The 15,891-nt window shown below is 41.1% G+C and overlaps 1 protein-coding gene across 1 annotated transcript in view; it reads right to left on the bottom strand.

The window, feature by feature from the left end:
- Positions 1-15,068, bottom strand: part of LOC117530660 (zinc transporter 4-like) — a 51,297-nt gene extending 36,229 nt beyond the window's left edge. The window contains exons 1-3 of the mRNA XM_034193538.1: positions 14,717-15,068; positions 10,616-10,762; positions 2,199-2,352 (exon numbers count right to left, since the gene is read on the bottom strand). Of these exons, the coding sequence (XP_034049429.1) occupies positions 2,199-2,352; positions 10,616-10,762; positions 14,717-15,068 (653 nt within the window). The remainder of the gene's footprint in view (positions 1-2,198; positions 2,353-10,615; positions 10,763-14,716) is intronic.
- Between the last annotated feature and the right edge of the window lie 823 nt (positions 15,069-15,891).

Below are 15,891 nucleotides of genomic sequence, written 5' to 3'. Positions count from 1 at the left end.
AAGTTGTCTTCTAACATCAGCAGCGCTGTGGCCATACTAGGAGGTAATGCAATAAGGTTGGGATGACTTAATGAAAATCATTAGTCAACTAGTCTGGTACCATTAGTCATCAACTACTCGACTAGTCGGCGACTAAATTTGATATTGAATGAATTAAGCCCATTTTGAATCTTCATTGTGAAACTTAAATGTGACATTTATAGTATTTGAACAAATGTAAGCACAAAATCACAAATACAAAAAAACAGCATTAGCATGAAAATAGTACCTGCATTTCAAATTATTTCAATTTATTTTCATTTATATAGCGCCAAATCACAACAAAGTGGCCTCAATGCGCTTCACACAAGTAAGGTCTAAAGCCCCTTTCACACCGGGCCCACTTCCAGTTGCATCGTGCGGCGTCATGACAATGCCACGTGGAACTCAACCCAGTGCCGAGACGATGCAACTCAACGGCACAAAAGCGCGAGGGATGCAAAGGACGAAGTGAATTGGACGCCAAAATTTAAACATATTGAAATTTTTTTTGTGTCCTGTGCTCGACGCAGAAATTAAGTGGTTTCAGCGCAAGTCAGAGCAACGCGACGGGACTCAATGTAACTGGAAGCCACAACCTCACAATACAACGTTACCTGACGCCAGTTTATGATTCCTGCTGTGTTCCATTGTTCCTGAAGTATAAATCACACAGGATTGTCTTTATACCATGTACACAATGCAGTAAAAGCTGCATGCTCAAAGAGCACAGAAAAAACAAAACAAAACTGCTCATCCTGGCTGCTGCAGCTTCTCGCTCTTCTCTCACAACTGTGTTTAAATAAAGTCCATAAAAGTCCTGCTCACAGACTGAATGCCAGAGACAGGACATGTCCACATCCAGTAAAAACTCCGTACATGTTCAGCGCGCACATGTGAACAGTTAAAAGAAAAAAACTGTCTGGCTGCTGCTGCAGTTCCTCACTCTCCCCTCAAACTCTCTCATCATTCTGTTAAATAAAGGACAAAAAAAGGACATAAGTCCTGCTCACAGATGGATTGCCAGAGACAGGACATGTCCACATCAAGTATAACTCCAGACATCTCCACATTTACCATGGACGGTTCGTTCGCTCGCGAGCGCATCTTGCGGTCAACGGAGAAAAGATAAACTATAATAGAACTCAGAGTGCAGACCTGTAGCCCTGCACAAGAACAAATATAAACTAGAAGAGAAATCAGAGTGCACAGTCTGGCTGCAGCCAAACTGTGCACTCTGATTTTCTGTGCAGAGAACCTGCAGGCTGCATCCTCACCTCCTCTCTCCCCCCTTGCAGCGCGCACCTGACGCAGACATTCATGCGTCGTCATGATGCCACTTGAAGCAACTCGAAGTGGGCCCGGTGTGAAAGGGGCTTTTACCAACCCCTAGAGCAAGCACACAGGTGACAATGGTAAGGAAAAACTCCCTCTGATGATTTGAGGAAGACTCAAGCAGAGGAACCTCAAGCACACCAGACTCAAATGGGTGACCATACTACAGACACAATTTACAAAACAAATATACAGGAAATTTTGCTGGTGCACAGGGGGGATTGTTGCAGAAGTAGACATCGCAACCATCTCTGGATGGAAACGCACCTCAAACAGGGAGAAAAAACAATCAGGCATCGGAAAGACAACAAATACAGTATGAATTGTCAACATTAAGCAACAAGAAAACCACAAGAAATTTATTACTAGGCATAGACTACACGTTTGAAGTCACTAATTCACCTGCCAAGGTTCACACACTTTCTTCACTGAGTGAAGGGAGCGGTGACAGCTCCAGCAAGGTCTATTGTTTTAAAAGTTAAATAAACATCGTCATATGTTAGCTCGTCATCATCGACTATTATCACTAGTCCTCCCATCCCTACTTTAAATGCAAGAATGGATGTATATATTAAGAAAAATGAAATTGACTACACAAAACATGAAATATCTTTGGTTCATGGTGTCTGCAATGAAATAAAAGTCAACATAAATGTAAGAATTAATTAATTTTATTTTACTTTTCCCTATGTCACAATTTTTTTCTGATTTGGGGTTGTATTAAGTGTAAGATCTAAGCAGATTTTTGGACTGTTTTGTTACTCAAAAACTTGGATTAGTCCTCAGCACGACCAGTCGTTAACGTTTTCTTGAAACAAATTGTTACATGTGATTGTTTGACTCACATAAGGTTGACAGCCACCCCCACTGCTGCAGTGATGATCATGATTTTGCCATCTATATTGAAGTCTTGATGTATTGTCCTCTGAACTGCCTCATACAGCAGTATGCCCGTCAGAATGTAGATCAGCAGCATGCTGAACACTGCCGATACCACCTCTATAGCAGGAAAAAAACAAAAAAAAAATCAGTCTAGAAAAAGTTTCCAGATTAACAATAACCTCAGAAAGACTTATTTTCAACAGTTCCTAGTTCTAAAGCTACGTTCAGACTGCAGGTCCAACGTGGCCCAGATATATGTGAACACCACAAGTTACATGGAATCTGATTTTTTTACAATTCTGATTTGAGCGACTTCTATATAGCCTTCTTCACATTACCACTCAAAAGTGGATTTTTAGCATATCCAGATTGTATCTAGCTTGATTTATTAGTTTTTTTTATTTTTTCCATTCTGGACAGCAAAAAAACACGATGCAATTTTTCCAAAGCGGGTTCAAACCACATACAAAAGTGATCTGAAATGCAATTGAAATTGCATTTTTGCAAATCCATTTCAATCTGAACATCGCTTAAATAAGACTTCAAAGTGTCCCTTGCTTCACTCGCAGCGCAACACGAACAACAATACATACAGTGCATCGGGAAAGTATTCACATTACACATTTTGTTATGTCACAGCATTATTCCAAAATGGAATAGAATACAAATAATGTTTATTAGTGCAACGGTGACAATATTTCTTGAGGCAAAAGATGAAAAGTTCAATTCAATGGGTGCATGCCAAAGGAGTCATGAACATGTGCAAGCACAAACATACATAAACCTAGACAGTGCAGTTATCCTATTCACATGTAATTCACTCACATTAAGCACATATGAATGGGATTTTTATGAATAAAAGTTGATGTTGATTTAACTGCACCTACATCTTTGAATTACATCATTACAGCTCATTAGAACATATAATAGTATACATATAATGAATGTTTATGAGTTCAGTGGTACAAATATTTCATGAGGTGAAAGATGGTGGATTCAGCTTTCACTGAATTAAATATTTGTTCCATTGAAAGAATGAAAAAACATCCATTATTTGTTTTATATCACAGCGAAAATGTCTTTTGATATTTTAATAATTTAGAAACAACAGAAAAGTTGTGTAGTGAGTACCTTGTATGGCAGCACCCTCCCATCGGGGTGAATGTGAAGCATTATTGTAAAGCACTTTGAGGATCTGATGGAAAAGCGCTATATAAATACAGTCCATTTAACATTTATGTCTGAAATTTGTTCAGTGTTTCATCCTAACTTCATGCCTCCAGAAGGCTTACAGTGTAGTGGATTTATTTTTTGTGTGTGTTAGAAGAAATAGCACCGTCAGTTATCTCTTTCAGATCGTCATCCTTCAGCAAAACAAACCACACCATGTTGAGCTAAACGCCGCCCCCAGTAGTGTGAGCATACGCGGTGGTCGGGCGTGCAATAGCACATTTCATATAGCACCAAAATTGCACAGTCGTAAGAACTATGAAAATGAAATGAAACAATGGCAACTGGTATGAATAATCCATGTCACGTGACATACAAGCCACCAATCATGGCAAGGATCCACTCACCTGTTTCTAATTAGTAATAATTTTAATTATTTTCAATCCTGAGTGTGTAATGAAATCATTTTGTTCAAGGTTTGAATTTTAAGGTTGTGTAATCGTGCTTGATGGAATATTGTTGATCACCTGCTTCTATTACTTACATATTTGGCTTGTGTTAATTGTTTATCATTTTACTTAATATATCAATCGTGATATTGTGATCTCGTGGGAAAAAGCAGGGACCTGTAGAGGAAAAATGGATGTTTGCCTCATATTGTCAGGGCAGAAAGTACAGTGGTCCCCATGATTAGTGGCCCCACTCAGGAGAGTCCACCCCTCATATACAGCCACATTTCTACTGCAGCAACTGTCTTTCTATTGATTTCACCTCTCAAGAGAGGCCACCCCTCAAACACAGCCAGCAGCCCACTCAAAAGGATGAAAATCCCCCAAACAGTGGCCATTCCATAGAAATTCCCAACCAGGTTTTCCCATAGAAGTCACGTTAAAACTCTCCTGCGAACGCAAACTTGCGAGATTACTTCATTAAACAAAAGAACAACAACAAAAAAGACTCCTGTTGGCAAAACCTCCTCATCTCGGAAAAGAAAAGCTTAAAAATTAGAAGAAAAGGTGAAAGTCATTCGTTTGAATGAGAAAGGAGAAGGTTCCTGAAAGTTAGCTGTTGATTTCAGTGTTGGTAAAATGCAGATGAACAACATTCATACAAACACTGAAGATGCACTACAGGAAGAAACTCTTGCATCATGTGTTGATGGTAATGGATGACGTTTCCAAGGCATCGGTTGTTGCCAGGCAAGCTAAAGATTTTATGTGCTTAACTGTTTTGTGGACTGATCTTTTGATTTTACACTATTTTTGTAACTTTAAACGATACAGTTCTTGTGCTGTGATATTTTTAACTTAAATTAAGTGGAAGACATGGTTTGTCTGACTGTAGTCAGTAAATCTGTGATGTTTTTCCCCATACTTCATGCTTGTAGCAATATATTGAGTACTGTACACATGCAGGATTTTGTGTCCACCTCAACAAAGGCCACCCGTCTGATGTGGTCACTTTTAGTCTGCAGTACAGGTGACCTTAATAGAGGGGGACCACTGTAATGAAAGTACTGGGTCAGGATCATCCCCTGCTAGCATTCGTCTTTGTTCATCTAACGCATTGTGTTTATCCAAATTCATGGCTAAACCGTTCATGGCCCGGACTAACCAAAGGCAATGTTTTTATTATGATTTTGTTTTCATTATGGGAGTGTTTTGGGTGTGCCCCATTAGTATTTGTCTTTGCCTTTTGTAAGTGTGTTTAGTCCTTGTCATCTGTTCTGTCTGCTCCCTGCTGTCCCTAGAGTCAGATGTATCTGTATGTGTTTGCCTGTGTTCATGCCCCTGTATGGGTCTGTGATGCACCTGTCATTCCTATATTGTGCATGCACCTCTGGTTTGTCGTGTGGGTGATCTTGCGTATGCTTTGTGTTCATGTCTGTGAGACTGTGCATCTAGGTGTGCGTCCTCCTGTCAGTTGCATGGAGGTGTGGATGCAGGTCTGTCTCCCCAGTCTTGTGTGGTGTTCAGTCCTGGTATATTTGTGTGTAAGCCCCTCATCTGTTCACTTTGTGTGCACCTGCTGTTGTCTGCATGGGTGTGTTCATGTGCACTTGTCACCCCGTCCTGGTTGACCAATGTGTCGCATGCGTCTGAGGACTGCTCGTGGTCTTCCCTGCTTTTCGTACGGGACACACACACACCCAGGTGTGTCCTGGCATAATGTGTTCATGTGTTTATTCTTAGTTCCTCGTTGGTTTGTTCTAATTTACATGTATGTTTTGTAAGGTTTATTCAAGGTGTTCTCATCCGTGGGTTATTTTTTTATTGTACAATTTTGTTTTAGTCTGCATTTTGGGTTGTTTATTACCAGTCTTGGTTCTGCTCATAGTGTTTTTGTTATTTCACGTGCACCTGTTATTTCCTCCTTGTGTTTTTCACACACTTGAGTCATTTATTAGTCTATTTAATCTACTCCCTATTTGTCTTTGCTTTGAGGGTCCATTGTTTGTGTGACAGTTTGATGGTTAGAGTTTGTTGTTTTATCCCTGATCTGGTTTTGTAAGTAGCTGTATATTGTCATTACACAGCTGAGCATACAACAAAATTAGAGAAAGCATCTCCTCTCCAGTACAATAATAGATACTTCCAGAATTTGTATATATATATATAAAACCATGTTATTGAAACATGTCAGTGAAATACATGACAATGGCAAGTATAAATGGAGTAAATTCATTTTTCCCCCAAAAAATTCTACTTACAACAACCCATAATGACATGAACAAAGTTCTTTAAAACTTTTGCAAATTTCTTAAAAATAAGCTAAGAAAAATGGTAAATGGACTGCATTTATGTAGTGCTTTTCCATCTTCATCAGATGCTCAAAGTGCTTTATACAGCAATGCCTCACATTCACCCCAGTGTCAAGCTGCTGCTATGCAAGGTGCCCACCACACATCAGGAGAAACTAGGGGATTAAGGACCTTGCCCAAGGGCCCTTAATGATTTTCCAGTCAGGCAGGCTGGGATTTAAACCGAGTATCCTCTGGTCTCAAGCCCAACACTTAACACTTAACTTAACTAGACCATTACCTCCCCTAATTCACATGTACAGAAGTATTTACACCCTTTGCTCAATACTTTGTTGATGCACCTTTGGCAGCAGGGCCGGTGCTAGCCATTTGGGTGCCCTAAACAAAAACTTTATGGTGCACCTCCCCCCCTGCCCTCCTCAAATGAACAATAATTCAGAATTTGTCAGTGCGGTTTGCATTATTTCTGAAATAACTTCTCAATACTCAATATTAAATAAATATTGAGTTATTATTTTAATAATAATTTATTTTTTTTAAACAGCTGCAAATCAATAATTTTGCATTAACAATGACACCAAACATGACAAGAAATAAATATAAAATTTTAAATAAATAAATACCACCACCATTATTTAAAAATGTAATTAATAAAATCCTCTCAGAAAAAAAACTTTTTTCATGTTTAGCTATTAACACAGGATTTTATGCTTTTCTCAATTCTCAATTCAAAAGAAGAAGGCCAAGCTGTCTGCCCAGCTGATGGTGCAGTTCTACACGGCCATCATCGAGTCCATCCTCTGCTCCTCCATCACGGTGTGGTACGCCGGGGCCACAGCCAGGGACAGACACAGACTGCAGCGCATTGTGGCCTCTGCTGAGAAGGTGATCGGCTGTAGCCTTCCATCTCTCCACGACCTGCACGTCTCCAGGACTCTGGGCCGAGCAGGTCGGATCACAGCTGACCCTTCTCACCCTGCACACTGTCTATTCGAACCACTCCCCTCGGGCAGGAGGCTACGGTCCATCCGGAGCAGAACCTCCCGCCATAAGAACAGTTTCTTCCCCTCTGCTGTTAGACTCATGAACATCTCATAACTCAGTCACCTTAACCTTAACTCTGTCACTTTATCATTTTATCACGGGTCACTTTAGACAAATGTACTTTGGTTTTTAATTGCGCTCCTCCCACTGCACTGTTGTTCTGTTTTTCTGTTGCACACAGCCTTTCATATTTTATCTTATATTTTATCTTATTTTAGCACATATTTTATATTTTATTTTATCTTAGCATTTTATATTGCTTTCTGCGTAATGTTGCACCATTATATCAAAGCAAATTCCTAGTCTGTGAATCCTGTTCATTGGCAATGGCAATAAACTTCTTCTGATTCTGATTCTGATTTATATTTTTGGACCATATCATGGATGAAACATCATAAATCATGGATCTTAATCGTGATTTTGAAATAAAATGATCAATTACACGGCAGTTAAGGATTATTTAACATCAGTGAGCATAACTGAGACTTTAATCGCAGTGGAATTTAAAGCATCAAGGTGTTTCAGAGCCCTGGCTGTAAACAAAGGATCACTCAGCTCTCTGTAGCATAATTCCAGAAAACATGATTCCAAAAATGATCTGGGTGAGGTCGCACTAGACACTATTAAAGTGATGCAGTAGCTTAAAAAAAAATACACTCTGGATCTGGAAGATTCAAGTTCTTACATGGAAAAACAGCAGAAAAAAACCTTCACTAATCTTCCAAGTCATTATACACTCAACAAAAATATAAACGCAACACTTTTGGTTTTGCTCCCATTTTGTATGAGATGAACTCAAAGATCTAAAACTTTGTCCACATACACAATATCACCACATACACAATATCACCATTTCCCTCAAATATTGTTCATAAACCAGTCTAAATCTGTGATAGTGAGCACTTCTCCTTTGCTGAGATAATCCATCCCACTTCACAGGTGTGCCATATCAAGATGCTGATTAGACACCATGATTAGTGCACAGGTGTGCCTTAGACTGCCCACAATAAAAGGCCACTCTGAAAGGTGCAGTTTTATCACACAGCACAATGCCACAGATGTCGCAAGATTTGAGGGAGCGTGCAATTGGCATGCTGACAGCAGGAATGTCAACCAGAGCTGTTGCTCGTGTATTGAATGTTCATTTCTCTACCATAAGCCGTCTCCAAAGGCGTTTCAGAGAATTTGGCAGTACATCCAATCAGCCTCACAACCGCAGACCACGTGTAACCACACCAGCCCAGGACCTCCACATCCAGCATGTTCACCTCCAAGATCATCTGAGACCAGCCACTCGGACAGCTGCTGAAACAATCGGTTTGCATAACCAAAGAATTTTTGCACAAACTGTCAGAAACCGTCTCAGGGAAGCTCATCTGCATGCTCGTCGTCCTCATCGGGGTCTCAACCTGACTCCAGTTCGTCGTCGTAACCGACTTGAGTGGGCAAATGCTCACATTCGCTGGCGTTTGGCATGTTGGAGAGGTGTTCTCTTCACGGATGATGCGAAGGAGATGTGTTGCACTCCATGAGGCAAGTGGTGGTCACACCAGATACTGACTGGTATCCCCCCCAATAAAACAAAACTGCACCTTTCAGAGTGGCCTTTTATTGTGGGCAGTCTAAGGCACACCTGTGCACTAATCATGGTGTGTGATCAGCATCTTGATATGGCACACCTGTGAGGTGGGATGGATTATCTCAGCAAAGGAGAAGTGCTCACTATCACAGATTTCGACTGGTTTGTGAACAATATTTGAGGGAAATGGTGATATTGTGTATGTGGAAAAAGTTTTAGATCTTTGAGTTCATCTCATACAAAATGGAAGCAAAACCAAAAGTGTTGCGTTTATATTTTTGTTGAGTATACTTTCACTCTCCTGAAATGTTAAAGATGAGAACAGTGCGGTTTCTTCATTTAACGAAGAAAAAAAAACGGCAACATTCTGATGTGGCAACAATGATTCCAGTGCACAGTTTGGAGTGTTACCTGCACGATCAATCAGTCCGTGCGCGCGGTTCTCCCAGGAGAAGACCCTTCCTTTTCACTGCCTACACTGCAGACTTTAAGTAGTGCACTGGGTCGTGTCACCTACAGAAATTTTCTGATGACAAAGCCATAGTTGGGTGTGTGGAAAATGGTCGGCAGGATGAGTACAGGGACCTGGTTGACCAGTTTGTGAGGTGGTGTGGGGATAATCACCTGCATCTGATTGTGACAAAGGTGAAGAAGATGGTGGTGGATTTCAGGAGGAACAAGCCCCTGCCTTCTCTGGTCTGCATCAATGGGGCTGATGTGGATATAGTTCCATCATACAAGTATCTGGGCGCCCACCCGGATAATAAACTGGAGTGGTCTAAAAACACAGAGACTGTCTACAAGAAGGACCTGAGCTGGCATTACTTCTTGGGACGTAATGCATATTTCTTGGGACATAATGCAGCTTGCAGGTGGTGCCTCAGTGTTGTGAACCCAAAACAGATGGGGAAGTCCAAAGGGATGCTCATGTTTCACCTGGCTGTGGCAAATAGATGCTTAGTTTCAAGATATGAGGATGGACTGACTAACCGTTTGGGTGACATATTGTGCCAAAGGCAGTTCTGTAGTGTGGTGGACATGTGGCACTAGCACATGCTCCCCAAAGTGACTTGATGTGACCCTTCAAAGGGGAGACTTTAGGACCTCTACTCTGAAGACGTGTGGATTTGAAGTTAAATGCAGCTTGAAATAAGCTTGTTTCATCATTTCCAAAGCTTTGGTCTGATGGCCACCAAGGACACTGCTGTTTGTTCCCTGCAATCCAAAGGGTAAATTTAAAATTTCTCTAAGTAACTCCCTTCAGCTGCTCCCTTGTTTGCACTTAAGGTTGCCAAAGTAGATCTGCATGTTGAATTGGCACAAGTTTTACACTGGATGCCCTTCCTGGTGCAGCATCACATTACATGGAGAAATGTGGCAGGAGTGAGATTTGAACCGGATTTCCACACGGAAACCAAGCACATAAACCACTTGGCCACCATCCCTGCTATTGAAAGTAACTCCATAAAACCCACTGCATATTCAGCTCTGGTTCTGCTAAATACAGGTGAGGACCATTGCAACATCCTATTTTGGCATCTTTTAATATACACAGTCACCATAACGTATAATAAAGACAAGTTTATCAAGGTGCTTGTGAAGCCTTGTTGCTAATCGCATGATCCTGATGGCCACTAAGGCCACTCTTTATTACCAGCAGAATGTTTATAATTCTGTACCATATGACAAAACTGAATTGTAAACTGAGGGTAGTTGTTTGATATTTGTACATGTATGAACTCTAGTTAAAATTTAGAAGCATAGTGTCTGCAAAGAAAACCAATGAAGGAACAAGGGTTTTACAAGATGTGAAGGAATAGACCTACCGAGGCGATGCAGTCCAAATGTAAATCTGTTGGTGGCCGGACGTGCAGAGAACCAGAGGGCCAGCAGAGAAAACAAAATGCCCATTACGTCTGTTAGAATGTGAACAGCATCAGTCATAATGGCTAAGCTGTTGGACACATAACCACCTGAAAAGTAAACGCACCATTACTTCTTTCAGTCAAGATGATATGAACAGACTAGAGCACTGTGCTCGTAGAGCACAAACCTCCGCCAACACTACTTTCCAATTCCACAAAATTTTACCTAGGAAAAAATTTTCAAGGTCAAAGTTGTGTTAGAAGTGGCTTTTTATAAGCTAAATTAGGTGTGATCAAATGTCAGGAGTATGTATTTAGTTCATGCACTTGAATCAAAGTTTTTTGTGGTGTTGTCAGCTTTTCTGCTTTTTCGGTTTCTGAATTCTTTTTCACATAATTTTCACAGAACATTGATTTTCTCTGCTATGCACAGTCATTGCTTTTTGGCACTTTGTTTCTGAGTGATAACTGGAAGACAAACAGGCATACAATTGGAATCTTCATCCAATTTTGGTGGTGTAGGTAAATCCATAACAGAAAAATGAGCATGATTGAGGCTTTCTGATTGAAATATAATGCAAAATGTACGCCAAATGGCTTTTTCAATATGAAATCCAAATGCCCACAAAATCCACAATCTGGATCAAACTTTGTCAGGTGATAGTGAGTGCCAGTCTGCACCTTACTTTCAAATATGAGAGTGATTGGGGCATGTTTGATTAAGGTATAATGTAAAATATATGCACATTAAATTGAGTTTTCAATGTTAAATATAAATGGCCACAAAATCTGTAATCTGGATCAGATCCAGATCAAACTTTGTCAGTAAGTAAAGGATACCATCCTACATAATGCTGTCAAATATGAAAGAAATTTGATCTTTTTTGACAGAGTTAAGCATTTTTGAAAATTTGTTTGTTGATAAGGATTTTTCCAATTTCCCAAGATTTTTCCTGACTTTGACCTTTTACCTATGACTTTGACCTTTTACCTATGACTTTGAAAATTTAATCCGTTCTTGTCTATGAGGATATGAATCTTCAGTAAAAATTTCATAATGATATATGAAAGTGTAGGCTCTAGGCTGTTTACAAAGAAACAAAAACGGGTGAAAACATAAAAATGGCACTGTGAGGGCCATGTAATATACAACATGCATGCACTGTGCCAGTCATAAAATAAACAGTTGTTATGCCTGTTGGCATATATCCACTACAAAAGACAGGATTGTTCTTAAAAAATACTTTCCAGTCATCATTACAAGGAAGTAAGAGCACAAGGAAATGAAACCCTATTTTCCATTACGTCACAAATAAATGGACATGTGCAAACAAGAACTTGCAGGTGATGATCAAGAGACTAAGCGGAAGGCACAGACTGAAAAATCAGCACACATGCAGGGCAGGTGCTCTTCAGGAACAGGGTATGAAGTCATTTGTGACATAGGGCAAAGGCAAGGAAAAACTAAAAAAGGTAAAAAAAAAAAAAAAATCGCACACATCGCCAATCGCACACATTAATCAGTATAAGTACTATATAGCTTGGTTACACACCAATACCACACACTAGAATGCATGCATGCATTTAAATTAAATTTATATGAACACTGTTAACCGCATAAATGTATGGCTGTTATGATACGTATTAAGTATCAGTGGTCCAACAATACATATTGTATCGACTTTGAGAAATGACATAGAGCCCGACTTTGCACTCCGTTTATGTGGTCTCTTAACAGCAAATAGAACTTGGACATGGACAAAAATCATTTGCATTACTAATGCAGGACTCATTCTGAGCTCACCTGGTGCATCCGGAAAGTATTCACAGCACTTCACCTTTTCCACATTTTGTTATGTTACAACCTGATTCCAAAATAGAGTAAATTCATTTTTTCCCCCCAAAATCTGACTCACAACATCCCATAATGACAACAAAAAAGTATTGAAATTTTTGCTAATTTATTAAATATATAAAAACTAAAAAATCACATGTACTTGTATATAAGTATTCTCACACTTTGCTCAATACTTTGCTGATGCACCTTTGGTAGCAATTACAGCCTCAAGTCTTCTTGAATATGATGTCACAAGCTTGCCGCACCTTTTGCCCATTCCTCTTTGCAGCATCCCTCTCTAGAAATGGTGTCTGGTTCCCCCAAACATGATGCCTGGCATTCATGCCAAAGAGTTCAATCTTTGTCTCACCAGACCAGAGAATTTTGTTTCTCATGGTCGGAGAGTCCGTCAGCTGTCTTTTGTCAAACTCCAGGTGGGCTGACATGTGCCACTAAGGAGTGGCTTCGGTCTGGCCACTCTACCATACAGGTCTGATTGGTGGATTGCTGCAGAGATGGTTGTCCTTCTGGAAGGTTCTCCTCTCTCCACAAAGGAATGCTGGAGCTCTGACACACTGACCATCAGGTTCTTGGTCACCTCCCTGACTAAGGCCCTTCCCCGCTTAGATGGCCGGCCAGCTCTAGGAAGAGTCCTGGTGGAATTGAACTTCTTCCATTTACGGATGATGGAGGCCATTGTGCTCATTGGCTGTGAATACTTATGAATACAATGTGATTTATTAGTATTTTCAATATATTTTTATACATTTGCAAAAATCTAAAAAAAACTTTTTTCACATTGTCATGGGGTATTGTGTGTAGATTTTTGACAAAAAAAGAAGAATTTCATCCATTTTGGGATAAGGCTGTAACATAAAATGTGGGAAAAAGTGAAGCGCTGGGTCCCTTTTAAGGACAGTGGTTCCAGAGCCGAGGCTGTGCGTGGATGAGAGGCACCAGATCTAATTGGTATCACTCCACCTTCTGCACAACTCCAGCTCCTTCCCCCACAGCGAGGTGACGTTCCACACCCCCGGATGGATTGCCTACTCCGGGTAGTAAATACGGTCTTGCCCCAAGTGGAGTTTAAGTACGTTGGGGTCTTGTTCACAAGTCGGGGGGGGCAACAAACAAAATGCTTAAAGTGGCAAGGGGCAGAGTTGCTCCTCAGAAGCATTTACTGAAAAAGTATGACAGACCTAAATTACATGGTGAGGACTCATCCATGCATGTAAGATGCAAATAAAGGAAATGCTTAAAATGGCGGTGATTAAGAGGACAGTAGCTGGGGTGTCTGGGGGGCAAAGCCCCCCAGAACCAGAAGACTTTTGCCATGATTATGCTCCCAGCATATTTACTGAAAATAAAGTGTGGCGGACCTAAATGAGATGGTGAGGACTTTTTCCAGGCATGTGAGAATGCAATAAAGAAAATGGTCAAAGTGGCAGTGGGCTAAGAGGGCCGTAGTTGGCGGGTCTGGGGGGATGGCATTTGGATGATTCTGTCCCACACAGCTGGCATGGCTCAGCTCAAGGTTGACTGGCACATTCCGGACCAATCAGTCAGCTCCCACTGGAATGCTCCTGTTGCCAGGAAGCCCAGCGTGATCAGCACCTGTGTGGGCATAGACAACCCCTGGCTCCTTGCTATATTGTGCTCTGGGCCAGCCGCAGTTCTATGCACAAATCAGTATCACTGGCCTTGGTAAACGAAATTGGCTTATAAGCCAGTCATCATCATTTGCAAGTAAATCCTTACATTCCCTGAATACACGCTCATGTTGGATTGCACCATTTGCAAGTTCTTCTAACAATGCTAACGCAGCCACTGTTAGTGCCATTTTCCTTATCACTTTTACGCATGATTTTATATCCACCCATATAATTGCAAACACGTGGGTGTGTTAATTGTTCATAAGTGTGTTTCTGATGTGCACATCACTCTGATGACTTCTTGTTTCCACACTTGACGCTTCCCAGCATCACCTCTATGTATCGGCAGTGGAACAGTAGCTGTAGAAACGTGCGTACGCCAGTCAGGATTTTTACTGCACATTTCTACGGTCATTTCAATTTTGATACATCTAAACGTGAGCGTGGATACATCATGTTTTTGTGCTTATGCACACTTTGTACATGAGGCCCATGGTGTACGTTTCTTGGGATGATGCCTCTGTGACTGAGCAGCAGTGAAAACATTTAGCTCTTGTTCACTTACGGTCTTACCTATAATTTCCCCGATCATGAAAATGACATACAGCAGAAGAGCCAGTCCAAGTCTCTTCATTGCTCTCTTCCGTTTGATCTTCTCCTCCTTCTTAGTGCAGCTGTCACATGGGTCTATATTTAACACTGGAGTGACCACCACGCTGTTTACCGCCACTTCGTTGGATGCAGCTCCAGCTGAGCAGTCGGCTATTTCTCCAGACACATCCTCTTCCAGTTGGTTGAATTTGGGTGCTTGATCTTCTACCAGGTCTTCTGAGAAGTCAAAGGGTGCAGTATCGCTCATTTCCAAATTGCTTTGCTCCCTCCTCAAAGCGGAGCGCATCTTGCTTAGCAGGCTCCCATCCGACATCTTAGACAACTGTAAATGTAAATCCATAAGTTAGTGCATGCACTGTCATAATTTACATTATCTTGTAAGGAACAACTGAAAACTTAGCATTTCTGTAACACATGGCAGTGGCGTGTCCAGACTTGTTTGACGGGTGTGGCCACAAGGGGGCACTGATTTATTTAGGGGTGGCATGACGTATGAGCGCGCGCGCGCACACACACACACACACACACACCATACTAGTTTATTTGATTACAAAGAAAACTGTTGTCGTGTGTCCTGTGTCTGTGTGTTCTCTGTTTGTGACCTGTCTTTTGGTATGTTGTGTCTGTGGTCATGACATTATTGTCTGTGCCCTAATGGTAGAGAAGCTTGAATCTTCGACTGGACTGGGTTGCTTGATGCGAGGATGTTTCGCTTCTAATCGCAGAAGGTTCCTCAGCTAAAATTCTTGATCTGGAAGTCTGACTTCTGTCTTGACTCTTGTAGAGAAGAATAATAGAAACCAGCAAAAGCTGAAGTTTTAAACCTAACCAGACCCCTCCTACCGAGACGCAGACTGCTATTTGCTAATGACTAACAATTGCTCTAATTAGCACCTACTGTGCTCTAGTTAGCACCCTCCTAATGACAGGGCAGCTGTCCCTCCTAACAATGGGACGGACTCCTCTCCTGATGACTGTCCTGACGACTTTCCTGATGACTCTCCTGACGACATGAATGACTTATTACCATGAACAAAAGACTGAAACTGCTTTGACCTGAGTACCCTATTGTAAACAGGGGGCAAAGCGTGTCTCAGACCCCCTCCCCGGTTAAGGCTGGGATTCCACTGTTTCAC

The sequence above is a fragment of the Thalassophryne amazonica genome, chromosome 2, assembly GCF_902500255.1.
Source record: "Thalassophryne amazonica chromosome 2, fThaAma1.1, whole genome shotgun sequence".
NCBI classification, from domain to species: Eukaryota; Metazoa; Chordata; class Actinopteri; order Batrachoidiformes; family Batrachoididae; genus Thalassophryne; species Thalassophryne amazonica.
Note: the sequence above shows the minus strand (reverse complement) of the source record. Positions and strands in the feature narration are given on the sequence as shown.